Consider the following 21,670-nt stretch of genomic DNA (forward strand, 5'->3'; position numbering starts at 1 on the left):
GCAACCCAGCCCCTGGGCTGAAGAGTTGTGGAGTGGGGAATGGGCAAGGTAGCAGGTAGGGACTGAGGGATTCTGGGAGATTCCAGCAGCCAAGTCTTCTTTGGTATGTTAAGTAGACACCTCAGCTATTAGTCCAGCTATTAGCTATTAGTTTGTAACTTAACCATTCACATCTGTTATTTTGACTGTCCTTCACTGTTTTGGGCTGGGTGGTTTATTCCCACTTGGAGAGCCCATCGCCCCTCATTCATGGCACTCAGCCAGGGATGGTGGCGCTAGGATTTGAATCTAGGTTGTTCTGCTTACTTACAAAGGAAAGACTAAATTTAAAATAGAAGCTGGGCTTTAAAAGGAGAAAAGCCTGAGGACTTCATCACTTGCACGCCTTCCCTGGAGCAGCTGTCTTGGTGACCCGGACTTTACTGCTTATGGATGGGGATGCTATGTATGGCCCCAGACCTCAGCAGGCCTTGGTAAGAACCAATCTGGCAGGTTCCCAGAGGCATACAGGCTTGTTCCATGCCAGGCTTCTAAGCCAGCATTGTAGTGTTTGTGGTGGCTGCCTGAGCCTGGACACACAGTAGATGTGGGCAGAGTCTCATGCTATGAACAGTGGTGGCCAGAGATGCCATTGTTCCCCAGGATTTCAGCTCTTCTCCCATACTGCTTATGCTGGGCTTCTCCTCCCATGTCAAGACTGTATGGCATTTCCTGAGCAGGTTTGCTGCAGAGGAAGAGATAGCTCAGGGTCAGGCAGCTGTGGGCTTAAGCTGGCTCTGCTCCCCATCGGTGTGTGACCTCAGACTCATGCCTTAGCTCTCCTCACCTTAGTTCTCTTGTCTCCATATTTAGTGGAGGGTCTTTCACAATACTACAACCCAGCTGCCAGCCCAGGCTTCAGGCATCTCAGAATCCCACTCAGGGGAATTTGCTTCCACATGTACTCCCATGGCTAACTAGTTGCAGGTTTCTTGCAGACTTCTTAGTTCCTTTCTAAGAGTTGGCTAAATGCCCTTTCTAGAATGGCTTACATGATACCTCGTTTCACAAGGCGTTGGTACCAAAATGGGGGTGGGATTTGTTATAATTTCATAACCTAAATTCAAAGATGGCATCACTTTGGCTTGATTCTCTGTCAGAAGTAAATCAGTAGATTAAGCATTCTTTTAAGGGGGTAGGATTACACAAAGACACGAGCCCCAGAAGGCATGGCTTACTGGGGGCTGAATTAGAAGGCTGCCTACCACTGTCTCTTTCTGCTCTACTAAAAGGTCTTTTGTTTGCTCTGGGGCATCTGAGTTCCATGGATACTTCTGCATCCATTGTCATTCATACAGGCTACCATTCCTATCTGAGTCTGTATCTATTTCTCACTTGAACACCAGGTAGGAAACTTATTTATATATTTAGTTTTTCTAGACTGGGTCTCACCTGATTGTGCTGGAACTCACTCTGTAGACCAGGCTGGCTTCAAACTCAGATCCTACCTGCCTCTGCCTCCCAAGTGCTGAGACTAAAGGCGTGTACCCCCCACGGGCCCAAGTAAGGGTTATGAAGGGATCCCATCCCCCACAGAACAGGCTCATCGCACAATGGATTGGCCACACCTCACCTTTATTTACATTGTAGTGCCTGCCTTCTTACCAAGGCTGCTGTTCCTTCCCCAGAGAATCGCTGGTATAGTGGCCTGTGGTGCTGGAGAACTGTCCTCAGGGCAGCCCTTACCTCGTGTCTGTAGGAGCAATATGGAGTCCCTCAGCTCTACTTGCTCAGGCTCTGTGAGGAGACTTGCTCAACACACCTTTTCCTGGCTACCTCTCCTATGTCTTTAAGATGAATTAGTGTTTTTAGGGTCTGCTTCTAGAAGTTTCCAGACTAGTCCAGGGCTCGTGGATGGTTGCCCTGTAAGAGAATACTGATGTCTAGAACAGGGGACTTGAAGTCACATATTAAATGATGACTTGATATATTTAATGACTGGGCCAAGACTTAGAAAGAACTTGAAGGATGTGGAGCACCTGCTGGGAAGGTTCAGGTGGAAGTCGATGGGTGAGTCAAGAGCCATCCAGCAGAGGGGCCCAGGTTAGATGAGGAGTGAGTGTGCACTGGAGGCCGGACAGCATGGCCAGTGACTGAAAACACAGGAGCTCTGGGCTACCCGAGTTGGTAGGACGTCAAAGGAAGAAATTGTCTAGGACAAATGGGATAACAACATGTTCTATAGAAACACAGTGGAGGGCTGGACATGGTGGTATACCTGTGTAATACCAGTACCCAGGAGGCTAAGACAGGAGGATTACAAATCTGAGGCCAGCCAAAGCTACATAGTAGACTCCACAAACAGACAGATAATTCTCAGCTGCATAGGAAGCCATGCTGCTACCTTCCCAGAAAAGAGCGGCGGTGCCGATGATCCCCCAAGAAGAAGTTTGCATGAGCTTGGAAGTGGGCACTAATAACCCTTCTGGAGCCTGACCCTTTATCCCAGGTTGTGAACTCTGGCTCTGAATTGTAGTTCTTACTAGGCTTTTGTTGAAATACAGGCCCAAGCCAGGTAGTGGTGCACAAGCCTTTAATCCCCATACTTGGGAAACAGAAGCAAGTGAATTTCTTGAGTTTGAGGTCAACCTACTCAACAGAGTGAGTTTCAAGACAGCCGGAGCTATACAGAAAAAACTTTGTCTTAAAAAAAAAAAATTAAAAAAAAAGAAAGAAAGAAACAAAAAGAAATTTAGGCCCACATGATTCTGGGTGTGAAGGAGGGCAAGTGTCCTGGGGTGTGGGCTCTTACCCTGGAAATTGACTGAGGGGGTCATCGATTCTTTGAGACTAGGGAAGAGGTGCAGAGTCTGAGAAAGGCACTGAGCATCATGGCTTTACAGCCAGTAGCAGGGTTAAGCCTGGGGCTAGAAGCTCCACAATGCCATGTGAGTGATGAGCCCTTCACAGATGCAGGGCAGGGATCCCCCAAGTGGGCTTCCTAGAGCTCTCTGTCCTTCGCCCAGGCAAATGTGTGCTGAGTCGCTGCTTCCAGGTTAGAGCCTATGGCAGCCAGTTCCAACTAGGCGACAAAGTAGTACTTGGCAGCTTCAAGTGGGCTGTGTCAGAGCCCTCTCTAAGCTAGCGTCATAAACAGTTTCACAGCCCTACTAAGTGTCACACATCTGTAATGTCAACTCTTGGAAAGCAGAGGCAATGAGGATCGATGCAAGTTCCAGGCCAGCTAGGACTGAGCCTAAAACCCCATCTCAACCACAGTTCTGACTTTGCTTTCAGGTTGTTCCTTTGAGCCCAGGAGACAGCTCTGTGGCCTTCTCCTGATCCACTTGCCTGTCCTGAGGAGTCCCAGAGTAAGGCAGGCTTTGGCTTGGAAGCAGCCCCTCAGCCCAGCTCCCTCTAGCCTGCCCGCCCGACTCTAGTTGCCATTGAACTTCCAGGACCTTGGTTTCATTAGACAGCACCTCTTCCTCAGGGACATTTGGGCTTTTCTCTGTCATCCTTTTAAAGTCCAGAAGATCCAGCCAGGTTTCCCAGCTGGCCTTTCACTGGCCAGGGTTCCTTTGTGCTGTGCAGGCCTTCTTACTCTGTGTCCCTTGCCCCCCAGATGCCCTCCCTGCCTGTCTCCTACCCACCTCCCCTGTTCTCATAGCTGCTCAGCCATAGCTCACATACTACATGTTCCATGGCATGTCTGTCACTGGGAATTGCATGTGAATGCTCTCATCTGCAGTTTGAGCTTGGTGCCAGTGATACCAGCATCAGTATGGAAGAACTGATTATCATTGTGCCAGCAGTTTATGAGGCCACTAGCTGGCATGCTCTGGGAATGAGACAGGCACACACCAAGTTCTCGTGAGAAAAGTATAGCATTTAGTAAGAGACTTGATTCTGAGACACTAATATCCTGTTTGGTTATGGAACTACCTGAGCAGTCCTCCTTCCACTACTGCTTAGTGCTGTTATTTCTGTTAAAATTCCATCTCTGTGGGTGCAAGTGGTCAGGAGACACCCAGAGGTGTTCCTACTACTGTGCAGTGCATGTAGTGCGTGGCAGGCTGGCGGGCAGGCGCCACTACTGTGAGCAAATATGCAGTGGAGAGATGGGAGGGAAAGAGAAGCAGAGCTGGAGGATGGAGGGTGAGGAGAATCAGCCTGAAGTGAGTCGCGTGCCCGCCCACCTAAGGCCATGTCAATGTCCTGGCCAGCCATGTCTAGGTCTGTGGCCTTGCAGCAGGAGGATTCTGTGTCAGTGTCTATGGCCCATGTTACCAGCAACGGCCATGGGGATATCCTTAGTATGGGATATCTATACCTGGAGCCATGTTGATGTCCAAGGACTGCACAGAGGTAGCCCTGTGTCTTGTCAGCTGCCGCATTGAGGAGAGTGGTCTGCACTTTGTCTGAGCAGCACAGTAGAGCTGGCCCTGTGTGTGGGTGAAGGAAGGCTGGCCCTACCCTTTGACTGGGCAAACCTGAGAGCTGGCCCTAATAGCAGGGATGCAGGAGACTGCTGGGCTGACCAACTCAGCTACTACCCAGCAGGCCCAGATCTAGGGAGCTGAGTTGGCCCATCACAGCATCTACCCCATCTGTGGCTGCTGGAGCTTGTTAGGGGACCAGTCCTGCAGATCCAAAGCTCCAGGATTTCCACGACATAGGGCAACAGCAGTGTATCAGAGAGGGGATCCGGTATTGATAGTATAGCAGAAGCCAGAGGCCTCAGACTCGACCAGTGGCTCATGGCAATGAACACTGACAGGTAAAGCTGCTTGGGCAAAAGTGTGTGCTGTGTGACACACTGAGACACACTCAGATTCCATGGGGAGATTTTTTTGTTTGTTTGCTTATCTATTTTCTTTTGGGGAAGGGTAGCTTGTAAGGGTGGAGGATGGATATAGAGGGACAGACAAATGAATGTGATTGAGGTGCATGCTGTGAAGTTCACACAGAATCAATAAAAATTAATAATAAATGTGTAGAAGGGAGAAAAAAAACATCTCTGGGTGAGGAGGTGATGGCACACAGCTCTAATCCCAATACTCAGGAGGCAGAGACAGAGGCAGGCAGAGCTCTTAGTTCAAGGCCTGTTTCGGGAATTATTAAAAAATGAATCCACCCCGCAAACTCCCTTTCCCACCATGCCATGTTCTTGTGCCGGTACCGTCCGGCCTCAGCACTGAGTTCTGGCTGGTTCTTGTTATTTTCTCCCAGCAAGCTGCAACATCTCGCTCACATGCAACGCTTTACACACCCCCACAATCATTCATCTAGCTAGCACCTAGGACCCGGTAAGTAATGCATGACTCTTAAGGCATTAATATCCAGTCAGGTTTATAAAATAATAAGATCACAGTTTACAAGATGCCAATACAATAATTTCAGTATTCTAACCCAGTTAATCTATTTTGTAAAAACCTTTGCTTGGTTGTATAACTACTCGGGGTCTGACTCCTCATCATCCTCTGACTCCATGATGAAGATCTCTCTCCTCCTCCTCTCTCTCTGACCTTTCTCCTGCCTGGTCTACAGATTGAGTTTTAGGACAGCCAGGGCTACACAGAGAAACCCCATCTCAAACAACAACAAAACCCAAGCAAACAGACCCATCTCGGCAGATGGGCAGAGTGTGTGTCTACTCAGATACATTCTTGTGTGACTGAAGCAAGCACACGTCTGGATGCCACAGGATGGCTGGTGTTATTTTTTGTTATCTTCTTTACAGTGAGGACCGTGGAACTCAGGTCAGAAGCACTTCTTAATGCCGTAGAGTTGGAGAGCTGGAATTGAAAGTGTGTTTGTTGTTTTTGAGAAAGTTATGTAGTCTGGCTGGCCTGAAATTTGCTGATTAAACCAGGCTGGTTTTCAAACTTGGGACAGTCCTGTCTCTGCCTCTTAATTGTTCAGATTATGTCATGCATCACCATACCCAGCCAAAAACTTGGCTAGATTTTTTTTTTTAAACACGCTACAGCGTAGTAACTCTGTGGATCAGTGTCTATATATCACTGAGACAGCTAAACATCACTTGGAGCTCGTAGTCTGGTGTGGCCAGCAGCTATGCTCTGGCTAGACAGTAAGTGATTTAGGCTTGGTAGTATGATAGACCAGACATCTCTCTTGTAGACACACAACTCTGTTGTAATAGCATGGGCCAAGGACCAGTTGGGGGTGTAATGGACATAGTTTTATTCCTGAAAACACAGAAAGTGAATGTGAGCTTTGTTTTGGCCTGGGAAGCAGGGCATATTTTCCCAATACCTAACTCACTAGTGTTTTCCCCCTAGCATGTGCTCAGTGCTTCCTTTCTAGCCTGTCCTATTTCTTCTGCAGTATGTGGGTGCCCCCGTGGCATACATCCAGCAGATATTTGTGAAGTCATCAGTGACTCCCTGGCACAGAAATCTTCTGGCGGTAGATGTGTTCCGGTCACCTCTGTCCAGAGCTTTCCAACTGGTGGAAGAGATCCGGAACCACGTGCTGAGAGACAGGTGCTCCTCTCGGGGACTCCCAACGCCAGAGGATCGAAGGGAGTTGTACTGTCAGTCAGCTTTGCAGTTCTCAGGGTCCTTGAGGGCCCTTTGATGTTGCATCCTCACAGCTCACAGACTGGGTGTGAATGGGCCTGCAGTAGTGAGGTAGCTGAGCACGAGCTGACCCATGGCTCCTGCCTCTGTGCTCCACAGAGATTAGCAAGCTCTACCTGGGGTACCTTCTGGTCCATGCTGGCTCAACAGACTGTCTGTTGCCACCAGATTTTAGTTAGCAAATGACTTTGACAAGAATTTTGATGAACTAAAGCCCTAAATTTTCTTGTTCTTGCTCTTGTCCACTGAAAGCGTGTAAAGTGTTTAGTGGGGGGGTTTGCATGCTCTCACACACTTGCCTTTCCTGGAAGGAGACGCTTTAGGGCTCCAGTGCATTCTGAGGGCTGTATAGATGCATGGTCTTCTTGTTGGATACTTGGAAGCATTTCCCTCCGTGCCCTATCACCAGGCTCTTTGCGATAGCAGGGGGAGATAGAGCACTTGGGACCTGATGACAGATGATTCCGTGTCAGTGCAGGGGTTGGCCCTGTGCTGGGAGAAACAGCAGACACCTCCTCTCTATTCTCTACAGCTCAGGGACCAAGAGCCTGGAAGAGGTTTGCCTGCAGGTGACAGACCTGCTGCCAGGCCTCAGGAAGCTCCGGAGCCTACTTCCTGAACATGGCTGCCTGCTGCTGTCCCCTGGGAACTTCTGGCAGAATGACTGGGAAAAATTTCATGCTGACCCTGACATCATTGGGACCATCCACCAGCATGAGCCCAAAACTCTACAGACATCAGCCACACTTAAAGGTACCCTCAGCTCAGGATCTAGAGACATCTGTGTGGTCACTGCTCTAGCATATCAGGGGCTGCTTCTTGAATCAAGAATAGGGTGGAGAAGGGATTCTGGGTAGCCTGGTTGCCCCCTGCATTGGTGACTGTCATTCCTTTGTCAGTGCTTGCTTGTCTCTGCCCACAGACTTGCTGTTTGGTGTTCCTGGGAAGTACAGTGGGGTGAGCCTCTACACGAGGAAGACGATGGTCTCATACACCATCACCCTGGTCTTCCAGCGCTACCATGCCAAGTAAGGTGTCAGGGTCCTGAGTGGTTCCAGTCCTCCCATCTGATCATTTGAATGAGGATGGCCGTCAGGCCTCACTAAGAACAAGGGAATGGAGGCAGGTCTGACAACTTCCCTGGCCTGGTGTTTTCTTCTGGTTTCTTCCATGGCCCTGGGTAGGTGGCCTCAGCTGACTACTGAGCTCCATGCAGCCTGTGTCTTCTTAGTATGCCACTGCAGGCAGCTCTCCACAAGTGGCTGCAGCCCTGAGGCGCCTCTGGTGTGCTCTTCTGGCCAGGCCTTTGGCACCTGGAATGTGTGGTAGGTCAGGAAAGGAGGTTTGCAGCTTCATCATCCTTCTGGTGCCTGTGGAGACTAGAAAGGTGTTAAGACACCTCAGAGAAGGCTGGGCAGTGGTGGTGCACACCTTTAATCCCAGTACTTGGGAGGCAGAGGCAGGTGGATTTCTGAGTTCGAGGCCAGCCTGGTCTACAGAGTGAGTTCCAGGATAGCCAGAGCTATACAGAGAAACCCTGTCTTGAAAAACAACAACAACAACAAAAGATACCTCACAGAAGCTCTGATCAACAGATGGCAGGAGACTCTGCTGGGCCCCTTCAGGGACTCTTTTATCTACAGGTTTCTGAGCAGCCTGCGTGCCCGGCTCATGCTTCTGCATCCCAGCCCCAACTGCAGCCTCCGAGCAGAGAACCTGGTCCATGTGCACTTCAAAGAGGAGATTGGCATTGCTGAGCTCATCCCCCTCGTGACCACCTACATCATCCTGTTTGCCTACATCTACTTCTCCACACGTAGGTTGCAGGATGAACTTCTCTATGACACCCACTTCCCTGCTGTCAGAAATGGCTTGGAGCCGAGAGCGTACTTGGCGGTCACTGAAGCTAAGGCTCCATTCATCCCCTATAGATTGTCAGGGGCTTTTGAGGAAAAGACACTTTGTGGGTTAGGGGAAGTGTTTTCTTGTCCTTTTCTTCTGGTTAAGCAGGAGCTCTCCCTCCTTGACTGATGACACATTCTATCTTAGCTCAATTTAGAAGGGTTCCAGGGGCTGGGGGAGGTACTGCTCTGATTTGTCTTCTCTGCTCTTTAGGCAAGATCGACATGGTCAAGTCCAAGTGGGGCCTCGCCCTGGCAGCCGTGGTCACAGTACTTAGCTCCCTGCTCATGTCTGTGGGCCTCTGCACTCTCTTCGGCCTGACACCCACACTCAATGGCGGGTAGGTCTCCCAGGGCCAGAGTGAGCCATCAGGCCTCTTGCACATCTGGGCCCTGTTGACCATTGGACTAGATGTTTGTTGTTATGCAGTGGCTTTGCCTTAATATTTTTGACATTGAAGAGTACATTTTTCCCTCTTTAAGCATATGTATATGTATATACCATGTCTTCTATATAGAACATGTACTTACATGCATATATGTGTTTGTACATATGTACATATGTATACATATACATTGTGTGATTTTAGAATGTTTATATTTGCATATGTATGGTATATGTGTATTATATGGATGTTATTGTTTATATTTTAAATCTACATGCACACTTTCATTTTTTAGATTTATTTTTATTATTTTTAATATTTTGGGGCATAGGGGAATGTGCAGATGAGTAGAGGTGTCCCTGGAGCTCGAGCTATGGGCGTTGTGAGCTGCCTGGTATAGGTGCTGGGAACTGAACTTGGGCCCTCTGTCAGAGCAGTAAGCACTTTTTAACTACTGAATTATCTCTGCAGCCTGCGCACTGCTCTCCAAGGGCTTGTGTCTGGGGAGGAGCATGATAAAGAGGTATATATGCCTTCCTCGCTATTAAAAGAGGACTGGCAAGGGGGTTCAGTGAGTAAAGCTCTTCCTGCCAAGCCTGATGGCTTGAGCTCAGTCCCTAGAATCTGTATGAAGGAAGGAGAAAACTGCTCCACAAGTTGTCTCTTGATCTCCACATGCATCTTTTGATACATGTGTGCATAAATGAATGTAATGAAAGTTTTAAAAAAAGATTTAAATGCCCAGATAGAGTGGGTGTGGAGTCTGCGTTGTCAGTGTATGGGGAGATAAGTTCATCCCCTTCCACAATGATGCTCCTTCCCCTCATTTCTCAGACAATCTTAGTGCAGAAGCCCTTGCTTGTGTCTGTCCTCAGGCTTTGGGCTCTGTGGCTGCCCGGCCTGCCGAGTTACTAGTCGACTGGTCCGTCCGTCCCTGACCTTGACTTCTCCGGCAGTCATAGGAAAAACCACTTTCCTCCCACCAGCCCCAAGGCCTAGGACAGGGTCAGCGGCTGTGCAGCAAAGCTACTTTGTATTGCTCCTGCTGGGTTCCGTGTCCTGGACTGCCTGCTTCCTTTTCTGAGCCACTTTCAGAGCTTCACATACATGGATAAGACTCAGCCAGCAGCCAGATGCCTTGTGGAGACAGTTAGACATAGTGTCTCAGCAAAAGTGTAGGCTGCGGCCATCCCTCCCGTTTGCATGAATATCTTGGCCTAGAGTGACAAATGTAGAGTCCATGGTCATCTCATCAGCCATTGGAGTCTAGTGTGGGAAGGGTCAAGCAAGCTGGGGTCTGGTAGTGGGGCACTGATGTTCTCTAGTAGGCCACTTTTAGTTTCCCTTCTCCACGGGGTAGAAGAGACAAGAGAGAGTAGCTGGCCCCTTAGCAAAGCTCTGAAACCTGCCTAAGGGCCAAAGGCTGGGTTTACAAGGAGCCTTGTTGGATGAAGGTACATTGGAGAGGGTTTTTTCCCTGTGCCACAGAACCACTTGGCAGCCTCTCTTATGGGCTGGAGGCCCCACAGCTTTCCCGGGTCTCAGGCCTGGTAAGGACTGACCCTGTATTGGACCTGACCATGCCGAGTCCCTCACTGTCTCTCCTCTGCTCCCCAGCGAGATTTTCCCCTACCTGGTGGTGGTCATTGGGCTAGAGAACGTGCTGGTGCTCACCAAGTCGGTGGTCTCCACTCCAGTGGACCTTGAGGTGAAGCTTCGGATCGCACAAGGTAACACAGGGGCGAGGGGCTGTTCCTCTTATATCTAGGCCCAAGGAGATAAGGAGCCCTCCAAATGTGTCTTTTAGGGCTGTGGTGATAGCTCAATCAGTAGAGTGCAGTGCTTGCTGCACAGGGTGAGGACCTGGGTTCAATCTCTAGATCCATTGAAAGGCCAGGCATAGTGAAGCACAGTTATCATCCCAATATTAGAGACACAGATAGGTGGGCCCTTAGCTTGTCTAACCCTAATCAGTGAGCCATGGGCCAATGAGAGACTCTGTCTCAAAATACAAGGTTCCTGCAGAATAATACCTGGTGTGACTTCTACACACACTTGCATACATACGTACCCTACAACAGAGTTTCTCAGTTTGTAGCCTTGGAACTTGCTATGTAGACCAGGCTGGCCTCAAACTCATAGAGATCCATCTGTCCTTGCCTCTTGGGTGCTGAGATTAAAGGTGTGCACCACCATGCCCTGCTAAGAGGAAGTCCATCTTTTGAGACATGTTTATCCTAGGCCTATGTCTGTGACAGGTACCAGAAACTGACTGCATTCATTCCCCATCCTCTGATGAACTTCTGTGCTGTTAGACTCTGGCCTGGGTATGTGGTTATGGAGGGACGAGGCAGAGCCCTTTGTGTAAATGCAGAAGTGTTCACATGACACTCATGGCAGTATAACCCTGAGGCAGCATGAGGAAGGGTCGGTTAGCTCGCCCACTGCTCTGTTGCCCAGGAGTGGGTGTGCTCACAGTTAAGAGGAAAGCCCTGGCCTTTCTTTCTCCTTGGGTTTTCTCATCTCATCACCCTGGCTCTCCCTTGTTCTGCTGCACCCACCCTTCCTCTGTAGCAGCTGCTCATGGTGGTGACTCCCCAGAGTGTCCCCTGAGTGGAATGGCTGCCTAGAGGCCAGACCCCCACTAAATACTTCTGTCCTTCTGAGGACTCCAAGGTCAGGTGTAGACATGTAAAACAGGCTGACTCACTGCCCTCAGTACTTTGGTCTTCCCCATGCAGGCTTAAGTAGTGAGAGCTGGTCCATCATGAAGAACATGGCGACTGAACTGGGCATCATCCTTATTGGCTACTTCACCCTTGTGCCCGCCATCCAAGTAAGACTCCGAGGCTTCACCTGTCAGCCATATGGAGTGTATGTGTGTGTGTGTGTGTGTGTGTGTGTCCTGTCATCTCATGCAAGCTTTTAATAGAATCCATGTTGCTCTCAAACAAGGGCAGGGGAGGAAGACCTAACTTCCAGCAAGCCCTGCCCCTTAACTAGGCCTAGGACGCAAAACACCCCTTTCCCATGTTAGGGCAGAATTCCTCTTCTTTCTGTGGTGACTGCCAGAAAAGCACATGAGCAAGTCAGGACTTGTGGAGAAAGGCTCTTTAGAGAGCATGCTGATAGGCTTAAAGTTTCCAGGGTTGGATCAGGCCCTTAGGCCTTTCTCAAGGAAATAGACGATTCTAGAAAAGCACCCTCTAAGGTCACTCTGAAGCCGAGGATGCAGGCTCTGTCCTGCTCCCCAGTAAACAGCTGCCGTGACCCTACTGGTCAGCTTGGAGTCTCCAGACAGTAGCTGAAGGATGTTAAAGGAAAACAGCCATTGCTGTGCTCTGCTTTGCAGGCTTACAGCCACGCAGTCACCATGCCTCCTTTGTGTTCACTGCAGGAGTTCTGCCTCTTTGCTGTTGTGGGCCTGGTGTCTGACTTCTTCCTCCAGATGCTGTTCTTCACCACTGTCCTGTCAATCGACATTCGCCGGATGGAGGTAAGAGTGGCTGACTCTGCCCTGCCCACTGTCTTGCTTGGTGCTAGCTTTGTTCAGAAGGTCTCTGAGTGAGAGAGTGTGGCTCCAAGCAGAGGCAGCCTCTGAACAGCTTGGGGCCTGATCTCTGTGCACTCAACAGCTAGCCGACCTGAACAAGCGGCTGCCCCCAGAATCCTGCCTGCCCTCAGCCAAGCCTGTCGGGAGGCCAGCACGATATGAGAGACAGCTAGCTGTACGGCCATCCACACCACACACCATTACATTGCAACCATCTTCCTTCCGAAACCTGCGGCTTCCCAAAAGGCTGCGTGTCATCTACTTCCTGGCCCGTACTCGCCTGGCACAGCGCCTCATCATGGTACCCATCACCCCTGCTCTGCCTTGCAAGGGACAGCATTCAGATCCCAGGGGTTTTGGTAGCACTGCAGAGCCCTTCTTCCTGACCAGTAACTCCTGGCCTGCCTGTTGGGGAAGCAGTGCCAGGATCAGCAGGGGACGAGCTATCTCTAGAGGGACCCAGGACAGGGATTCTCCGGGATAAAGACACTTTGCATGGTCAGTGTTTTCCTGGGCCCTGGCTAATCAGCCTGTGTGGAGCATGTGGAGAGCAGTGGAGTGTGCTGGCTGCTGAGGTGGCAGTGTTTCTCCTAGGCAGCTAAGGGAGAGGGTGGGGGAAACTGAGGCCCTCTGGCCAAGCTGATCAGGGAATAATATCAGCTTTCTGGACCCAGTGCAGAAGAGGTTGGGAAGTTCTGTCAAATTAAAGGGGTTCCAGTGGTTTCTAGCCTTGAAAACCCAGTTCTTAGCCACGGAAGGGGAACCAGGCCTCTAGTGGCGAATGTTGGCAGGTGACAGTGAAAGGACTTGGGGAGGTAAAAGAGAGTACAGATTGGGGCCCATGTCCTACCTGCACATCCAGGTCCTTCCAGTGTGTGAGCCAAGACTGCTGGGGCCTGGGGCTGCCCATTGCCTACAAGGCCCTACTGAGCACCCGACACCCCACTGCAGGCTGGTACCGTTGTCTGGATTGGCATCCTGGTATACACAGACCCGGCAGGGCTACGCACCTACCTTGCTGCCCAGGTGACAGAGCAAAGCCCACTGGGTGAGGGTTCCCTGGGCCCCATGCCTGTGCCTAGTGGAGTACTGCCTGCCAGCCACCCGGACCCTGCATTCTCCATCTTCCCACCTGATGCTCCTAAACTGCCAGAGAACCAGACATTGCCAGGTGAGCTGCCTGAGCATGCCGTTCCAGCAGAGGGTATCCATGACAGCCGAGCCCCAGAGGTAACTTGGGGGCCTGAGGATGAGGAGCTGTGGAGGAAATTGTCCTTCCGCCACTGGCCCACACTCTTCAACTACTACAACATCACACTGGCCAAAAGGTAAGCTGAGCTGTGCCAACTGTCCTCTTTTTTGGTATCAGCACACCATCCCCAGAGCATCTCCTTTCCTATTAGGTGAGAGAAAACTAGTGTGAGTTCTGCACTGAGTTTGAAATAGTTGAAGTCGGTTTATGGGGGCAGTGATACAGGAACTAGCGCTCCTAGCAGGTGTACTGGGAGGGCGGCTCTGAGACCTTGTCCTCAGGAGCTAAAGGTTGCTTGCCTCTCTTCCCCTTGGCAGGATGAGGTTCATTGATAGGTGCTAGGGTGCCAGTGTTGGAATGTAGCAGGATTAGGGTACCAGAGCTGGTTTGGGGAGGGGACTGCAGGCAGTGAGACTACACTAGGAGGGCATCCCCACTGAGATGGAGCATCACTGCCCACGCACAGGTACATCAGCCTGCTGCCCGTCATCCCTGTCACACTACACCTGAATCCACGGGAGGCTCTGGAGGGGCGACACCCTCAGGATGGTCGCAGTGCCTGGGCCCCACCAGAGCCTTTGCCTGCTGGCCTCTGGGAGGCCGGACCTAAGGGGCCAGGCGGAACACAGAGCCATGGTGACATTACCTTGTACAAGTAAGGCCTCAGGGAGACAAGAAGTGGGTTAGGGTGGAGCCAGTGTTGGGGTACACCCTGCTCATACTTTTGCTGTCTCGCACAGGGTGGCCGCACTTGGCCTGGCAGCGGGCATCGTCCTAGTGCTGCTGCTGCTCTGCCTCTACCGGGTGCTCTGCCCGCGGAACTATGGGCAGCCGGGTGGTGGCCCCGGCAGACGGAGGCGCGGGGAGCTGCCTTGCGATGACTACGGCTACGCACCGCCTGAGACAGAGATAGTGCCGCTGGTGCTGCGAGGTCACCTCATGGTGAGTGGGGTGGGAGTCAGTGGACAGCAGGTCATCGCGGTCTTGGCCCTTGTCAACATAGCACCCTCACACAGGACATCGAGTGTCTGGCTAGCGATGGGATGCTACTAGTGAGCTGCTGCCTGGCGGGCCAAGTCTGCGTGTGGGATGCACAGACCGGGGACTGCCTCACACGGATCCCGCGCCCTGGGTAAGCGTGGGTTGGCCCCGCCTTTGCCTGCTCTCGCGGGCTGGGCCCTCAGCTCAGACTCTTGTGTCCCCTCAACCTGGCCAGGCCACGCCGGGATAGCTGCGGAGGTGGAGCTTTTGAAGCTCAGGAGAACTGGGAAAGGCTGTCAGACGGAGGCAAAGCTAGCCCGGAAGAGCCTGGAGACAGCCCTCCGCTGCGACGCCGCCCCCGAGGGCCTCCACCGCCTTCCCTCTTTGGGGACCAGCCAGACCTCACTTGCTTAATCGACACCAACTTCTCGGTGCAGCTGCCCCCGGAGTCCACTCAGCCCGAGCCTCGGCACCGGGTGGGCTGCGGCCGCTCTAGAGACTGTGGTTATGACTTCAGCCGTCTAGTGCAGCGTGTGTACCAGGAGGAAGGCCTGGCTGCTGTGCACATGCCGGCCCTGCGCCCACCCTCCCCTGGACCTCCCTTGCCCCAGGCCTCTCAAGAAGAGGGGCCTGCTCCCGAGAAGGGCTCCCCTCCTCTGGCCTGGACCCCCAGCACAGCCGGTTCCATCTGGAGCTTAGAGTTGCAAGGCAATCTCATCGTGGTTGGGCGGAGCAGCGGCCGGCTGGAGGTGAGCTGAGTGGCTGCCCACACCTAGCTGGGGGTTCCCACAGGGAGTGGGTGCTCACAGCCTCTGTCTCTACAGGTGTGGGATGCCATTGAGGGGGTGCTCTGCTGCAGCAATGAGGAGATCTCCTCAGGCATCACATCCCTTGTCTTCTTGGACAGGAGGTGAGTTTTCGGCTGCTGGCCTCAGCCCCATGTCTCACCTAACCGGTGAAGGGCAGACCACTGAGGCTTGAGGCGTCTCTGCCTGGTGTGGAACTTGACCTGTTTTTATTCAGTCTCTGGTTGATATGGTGGTCCAAGTGGTGACCACTTTAAAAATGTGAAGTCTCTAGGAGGGGCCAGGCATAGGGTCACACAGGTACACTGCTTTCTTCTTACCCTTCTAAGTGCCTCTCTCTCGCTGGATTGTGAATACTGACCCTCTGGATAGTTCACTCTTCAGCTGCAGAAAATGTGTTTGCAGAACTTTTTTTTGTTTGTTTTTAACAAGGTCTTGGTTTGGGTGCTATTTTTTTTTCATTATTTTTTTTTAATGTGTTCAGGGTTTTTGTTTTTAAATAGATATTTTGCTTGTTTTTCTATGTCTGTGCTATAAATTCTAGAAGAGGGTGTGTCAGGCAGGGCTCCGGAGACAGTTGTGAGCTGCCATGTGGGTGCTGTGGAAGAACCAGCGGCGCTCTTGACCTCTGAACCATCTCTCTCTCCAGCCCTCATAAACTGCCCAGAAACTCACTTTACAGCCAGGACTGAGCTGAAGCAATCCTCTTGCCCCAGCCTTTCCAGGGTTAGGAATACATGAATGTTGTGGAGCTGGGCTCAGAACATCGTTCTTGTTAGAAGTCTGTTTGCTTACTCTGTCCTCCTCTCCCTCTGTGCTGCTCGCTCCTCATACCATCGTGGGCTTCTGCATACAAACTCTAGGTTGGAGGAGAGGAATCCTAGTTCCTGAGCTTTGGCCATAACTGCATTTACAAACTCAGTTTACCTGCCTACTCCATGATGGCTCTTCCAAGGGTTCCTGGCTGTTGGTATCACCATCCCAGCTAGAGGGGGCCTTTGGTGAGGGGTGAGGGGAGGAGGTGTCAGGGGAACTCTGGCTCTCTCCATTTTGTCTACTGCCATCTCTTCCTGCCACCACTGGGATTCACTCCATTCTCCCCCAAGCCTAGCCGATCATATCAAGTCTCTAAGCGTGTTGAGAATACTTCCCTATTGCTTGTTCCCTAGCTTTAGGAAGTGCTAATGTCTCTGACCTTTATCCCTGATGACCATGTTTTCCCCTTCCTGTGCATCATGGAATCCCAGATGAGCCTTTTGATGTACATGGGCAGAAGGTACAGATGTGCAGTACCTTCTGCTGGGACAAGATTTCAGGACTCACCAGATCTGTGCTTGTAGGAGCCACTGGTAAAGATGCCTGCCTGTATCTGCAGCTTGTGCCTAAGAACTCTTGGGAACAAAGAAAATCTTGTGTGGATAAAGGAAACAAGTAGACTATTATATTACTCAGGCAGGTTCAAGTTGACTTATGTCATAAGATTGCAGCAGCCCTCTCTGGTGGCTTCAAGGCATCCCCTCACCCTGGGTTCCTCTTCCCTTCCTCAGAATTGACCCAGTTCTGACCCTGAAAACGCCAGGGGAACCTTCCCTCCATCTGCTGTCTTTTCAAAGAATATTTTAGGTTTACTTTACTGTGCTTTTTTCCTGTGTGTGTGAAAGTGTACCATGAGCATGCATGGATGTCAGAAGAGGGCATCAGACTCCCTGGAACAGGAGTTCTGGAAGATCAAGAGTTGCCATATAGGTGCTGGGAACTGAAACTGGCTCATCTGCAAGAGCAGATGCTCTTAGAAGTGTTGTGCCATCTCTCCAGCCCTGTTTTTATATTGATTTACAAGTGTGTATGACACTTACCAGCTATTATTACCGAATTATTAACTCATTTAACCTTTACAACCACTTTGAGGTGGGGACTGTTAAGCCCCATTTTACAAAAAGGCAAGGCTTAAAGAGGCTGAGCAGTAACCGGTGCCTGCAGCTCTAGCATCTTCTTAAGCACTCTGTGCATCCTCGAAGCATAGTCTTTCCTGTCCTTCTCTTCTAGGATTGTAGCTGCTCGGCTTAACGGTTCCCTTGATTTCTTTTCCTTGGAGACCCACACTTCCCTCAGCCCCCTGCAGTTCAGAGGTCAGTGGGCCTGGGACCTGCAGGCATTATATATGATGGTGGGGGAATATGCCTGCAAGATGCCTTTTAAGAATCTCCTCACTGAGCTTGTCTCCATAGGGACCCCAGGGAGAGGCAGTTCTCCTTCCTCGTCTGTGTACAGCAGCAGCAACTCAGTGGCCTGTCATCGGACCCACACAGTGCCCTGTGCACACCAGAAACCCATCACAGCCCTGAGAGCTGCTGCCGGGCGCCTGGTGACAGGAAGCCAAGACCATACTCTAAGAGTGTGTATTGTTTATCTCTGGATACTGGTGAGCTGGAAAGGGGATGAGGAGGGACCAAGCTAGAGGAATCCTAGAGGAATGATGGAAAGCATTTCCTACCTAAAGCACGTACTTTGAGAAGTCCCAGAGACCAGAGCCTATCCTCCCTGTCCTAGGTCTTCCGACTGGAGGATTCCTTTTGCCTCTTTACCCGGCAGGGCCACTCGGGGGCAATCACAACTGTGTACATTGATCAGGTAAAGGACCTGTGGTGGGCTGTGGAGTTTGGCTCCTGGGACAGTAATGGGGTGGGGACACCTTTGCTGATGAAGGCTCATTACCTGTGACCAAGTTCCTTTGGGCCTCTTTCCAGACCATGGTGCTGGCCAGTGGAGGACAAGATGGAGCCATCTGCCTGTGGGATGTACTAACAGGCAGCCGGGTCAGCCAAACATTTGCTCACCGTGGAGATGTTACCTCCCTCACCTGTACCACTTCCTGTGTCATCAGTAGTGGCCTGGATGACTTCATCAATATCTGGGACCGCAGCACAGGCATCAAGCTGTACTCCATTCAGCAGGTGAGCAGGCGGGGTAGAGGCTGTTGATGTTCGGGGGATTGAACACCCCCAACACTCAAGACCTCTTTTGGCTTTGCCTCCAGGATCTGGGCTGTGGTGCAAGCTTGGGTGTCATCTCAGATAACCTTCTGGTGACCGGCGGCCAGGGCTGTGTCTCCTTTTGGGACCTAAACTATGGGGACCTGTTACAGACAGTCTACTTGGGCAAGAACAGTGAAGCCCAGCCTGCCCGGCAGATTTTGGTGCTGGACAATGCTGCCATTGTCTGCAACTTTGGCAGTGAGCTCAGCCTAGTGTATGTGCCCTCTGTGCTGGAGAAACTGGACTGAAGGCAGGTCAACTACACTACTCCCTTCCCCCATCCCAAGGTGGGGCACAGGGGACAGCAACTCTTTGGACCTAGACTGGAGGCGATAGCTAGGCCTTTGCAGCTGACTCTGAACTGTTGTCTCCTGACTGTAATAATAAACTTTTTTTAAAAAACCACATTTACCAGGGGCCTGAGGTACTTGTCATTCCATTCTCCTAGACCCTTCTCAAAGCTAAGAAATGTGGGATAGGAACAGAAAAGGGGGAGGGGTCTTTGGCACTCCCAAGGCAGCAGTAGGTGAACTTAGACACTGGCCACAGAATAGGTTTATTATTTCAGTAGCCCAGGGCTGGAAAAATGTCAGGTTCCACAAGGGAGCAGAGCCTGATCTGAGGCCTGCAGTGCATCTCCATCTGGCAGAGCTGAAGGCAGCAGGGATGGGAGGTGTAGTGTAAAGACCAGATAGGCAAAGCCTTTTCAGGTCTTGTTAAGCGTCCAGAGTGGATCCAGGAGGCTGAGGGGGTCATCCGTAGGTTGGGCAGCTCTTAGACCCTGCCCGTTGTGGGCCTGCAGAAAGTTCTGCTTGCTCATCCGCTGCTTTCCCCGTAAAGAGCTGTCCAGTGAAAATGCTTCTGGAGTTAGAGAGGCCAACAGCTCCAGGGATGACGAGGGGGGCCCTAAGCTGGGGGCTTCAGGCACTGACGGCTCCTCCTCTGACTGGGGGGCTTCAGGCAGAGGTGAAGGGGGGGGAGGCGAGGAAGATGGGACAGGGGTAGACTCTGGAAGGCTAGCTGGTGGAAGACCTGGGGGTTCCACAAGGCCTGGAAGGCTGGCAGCTGGGGAATCCATGCCACCTAGGGGCCGGATGCTGAGCTTGGCAATGGTAGCCTGAATGGAGCTGATGGGCACATCTCCACCAAGGACCAGATCCTGGGAGTCCTGAGGAAGGTGGTTCTGAGAAGGGAGAGCTAGTAAGAAGGCTTTCACCAGGTTGTGACCATCCCAGCAGCCCTCAAGGAACTGCCCTCACCTTCTGGCTGATGCTCATGCTGGCCACAGGCTTGCCAGGAGGAGGCACACCATGGCGCTGTAGAACCTGCTCCACATGTCTCACCAACGCCTCATGGCAGAACTTGAGGTGGAGCTAGAGACACACATTTGGTCTTGTGAGCTGGGCAGGGCCATCCTCACCAAGGGCAAGCAAGACCCAGCTCAGCCCAATCCACCCGCTCACTTTTTCCTGCAGCATGTGTTTCCTCTGTTGCCGCATCCTCCTGACCAGCTGAGGCAGCTCAGGAATCCCGTTCCCAGCCTCTACCTCCTGCACTGCTGCATAGAGCAACGCAAAGGCTCCTGTGCGGCCCACCCCAGAGCTGTGACAAGAAACAAGTATAAGGCTAGGCTATGATATGAGCCCATAAGATACAAAGCCTCACTCTGGTAGCTGCTGGCTCCCTACCTGCAGTGTACGACAACAGGTGTATGCAGGGGTCGCTGGTGCAAATAATGTGCATGCACCTCCTGGATGAAGCGCAGCAGATTGCCAGGGCTGTCTGGCAGGCCTCTGCAGGGGAAAGGGCAGGTATGAACCGGGCCTGATGTGAGGCCTTCATCCCTAAGCACCTAAGGAGTTTGCCTTTGACCCCACCACCCAGAACATGAACGCACAACTCAGGCCAAGTAGGGAAGTGGAGGTGCACAAGAGAGCGCTTGAGGCTCTGATCCCGGAACTGCAGACTCAGCACTCGCTCCACATGGGTATCAGTAGTACGAACACTGCTCAGTGCCACGCTCAGGGCTCCATGCACCATGGGCTGGCCCCTCTCAGTGGGGAAGTAGCGTGCCACCTTTTGCTGAAGGGTAGACAAGACAATTAAGGCTAGCTTTTCTGGACTCCCTGCCTCCCCACTCCAAGATTCCCTCCTGAATACCCATCTAGGCCTTTACCTTTTCCATCTCAGCCTCAGACACCAGCATGACAATGACTGACACTTTCTGTTCATGCACCATGAGCCAGAAATCTGCAGCTGTGCCAGGCAGCGGAGCCTGGGTGGCCACTAAGGGTGGACAGTATGGCGAGAGCCCCTCCACACAGCTAGCATTGATGTAGTCATCTTTGCCTGAGCGCAACACCACACGGTTACTGTCATATGGCATGACATCCTGGTGCCGGTTCTTCAGGGAGTAGCAGCGGGCAATGGCAATGGATCGACCTCGGGCATCATGTTCCTGTGCCTCTTGCAACTCTCTCCAGATGGCATCTAGTGCTCCTGCATCCCCCAGCTGGCCCCGAAAGGTCTCCAGCTCCTGCTGCAACCGCTGCAGCCTCTCAGGATGTTCATAGGGGTCCTGTTCAATTAGCCGTAGGGCCTGTGGCCGACGGCCCTCAGCTGCATCCACCTTGGTAGGCTGCAGCAAGGGCTGCCCGCCCCCAGGAGGCTGAGTACCTCCATGCTGGCTCTCAGGGCTAGAAGACAGTAGGTCTGCAGCTGCAGCACCTCGGCGCAAACATGGTGGTGGCTCTGCTGTTGGGGGTCTTGAAGGTACTGGGCCAGGCCCTGGCGATGGGGCAGGTGAAGGCACCAAGTGGGGACTAGGGGTGGACTGACTGGCTGGTGGGGGGCCTCGAATGGAGACAGGGGTTGCCTGAGGACCAAGGGGCCTAGGGGAAGGGGAAGGGCCATATGCCAGAGTGGGGTGAGGATGAGGAGGCCCGGGGCTGGGGAAAGGCATAGCCCCTGAGTGTGGGGGAAGGGGGTCTTGAGTTGGGCCTGGATAAAGCTGGCTGTGCAGCGTGGGTGGTGGCTGTCCCAAGACACCAGGCTGAGGAGTAAAATGGTAGGGGGGTGGTGGAGGAAGAATCCCTGGGGCCTGAGATGGGAAAAGATGTGGATGCTGGAATGGAAGGGGCTGTTGTGTGGGTTGTGGCCCAAATGCTGGCCG

General features: G+C 52.0%; 2 protein-coding genes across 5 annotated transcripts in view; one reads left to right on the forward strand and one right to left on the reverse strand.

Moving 5' to 3' along the window:
• The window catches only part of Scap (SREBF chaperone), a 56,165-nt gene extending 37,260 nt beyond the window's left edge, over positions 1-18,905 (forward strand). For both annotated transcript variants that reach the window (XM_031346409.1, XM_031346408.1), the window contains exons 4-23: positions 6,331-6,488; positions 7,117-7,337; positions 7,507-7,612; positions 8,228-8,400; positions 8,700-8,826; positions 10,489-10,601; positions 11,613-11,707; positions 12,269-12,367; positions 12,507-12,725; positions 13,376-13,752; positions 14,143-14,331; positions 14,417-14,618; positions 14,693-14,808; positions 14,893-15,406; positions 15,482-15,567; positions 17,510-17,592; positions 17,692-17,858; positions 18,014-18,094; positions 18,211-18,417; positions 18,501-18,905. In XM_031346409.1, the coding sequence (XP_031202269.1) occupies positions 6,331-6,488; positions 7,117-7,337; positions 7,507-7,612; positions 8,228-8,400; positions 8,700-8,826; positions 10,489-10,601; positions 11,613-11,707; positions 12,269-12,367; positions 12,507-12,725; positions 13,376-13,752; positions 14,143-14,331; positions 14,417-14,618; positions 14,693-14,808; positions 14,893-15,406; positions 15,482-15,567; positions 17,510-17,592; positions 17,692-17,858; positions 18,014-18,094; positions 18,211-18,417; positions 18,501-18,746 (3,579 nt within the window). In that variant the 3' untranslated portion in view covers positions 18,747-18,905. The remainder of the gene's footprint in view (positions 1-6,330; positions 6,489-7,116; positions 7,338-7,506; positions 7,613-8,227; positions 8,401-8,699; positions 8,827-10,488; positions 10,602-11,612; positions 11,708-12,268; positions 12,368-12,506; positions 12,726-13,375; positions 13,753-14,142; positions 14,332-14,416; positions 14,619-14,692; positions 14,809-14,892; positions 15,407-15,481; positions 15,568-17,509; positions 17,593-17,691; positions 17,859-18,013; positions 18,095-18,210; positions 18,418-18,500) is intronic.
• Positions 18,906-19,025: 120 nt separating this feature from the next.
• The window catches only part of Ptpn23 (protein tyrosine phosphatase non-receptor type 23), a 24,508-nt gene continuing 21,863 nt past the window's right edge, over positions 19,026-21,670 (reverse strand). For 2 of the 3 annotated variants that reach the window (XM_031346405.1, XM_031346406.1), the window contains exons 21-26: positions 20,675-21,670; positions 20,396-20,580; positions 20,187-20,291; positions 19,962-20,100; positions 19,758-19,871; positions 19,026-19,681 (exon numbers count right to left, since the gene is read on the reverse strand). The exon at positions 20,675-21,670 is cut by the window's right edge and continues 1 nt beyond it. In XM_031346405.1, coding sequence (XP_031202265.1) covers positions 19,205-19,681; positions 19,758-19,871; positions 19,962-20,100; positions 20,187-20,291; positions 20,396-20,580; positions 20,675-21,670 — 2,016 coding nt within the window. In that variant the 3' untranslated portion in view covers positions 19,026-19,204. The remainder of the gene's footprint in view (positions 19,682-19,757; positions 19,872-19,961; positions 20,101-20,186; positions 20,292-20,395; positions 20,581-20,674) is intronic. The other variant, XM_031346407.1, reaches the window with a different exon arrangement.

This window comes from Mastomys coucha, unplaced genomic scaffold, assembly GCF_008632895.1.
Source record: "Mastomys coucha isolate ucsf_1 unplaced genomic scaffold, UCSF_Mcou_1 pScaffold23, whole genome shotgun sequence".
Lineage (NCBI taxonomy): Eukaryota > Metazoa > Chordata > Mammalia > Rodentia > Muridae > Mastomys > Mastomys coucha.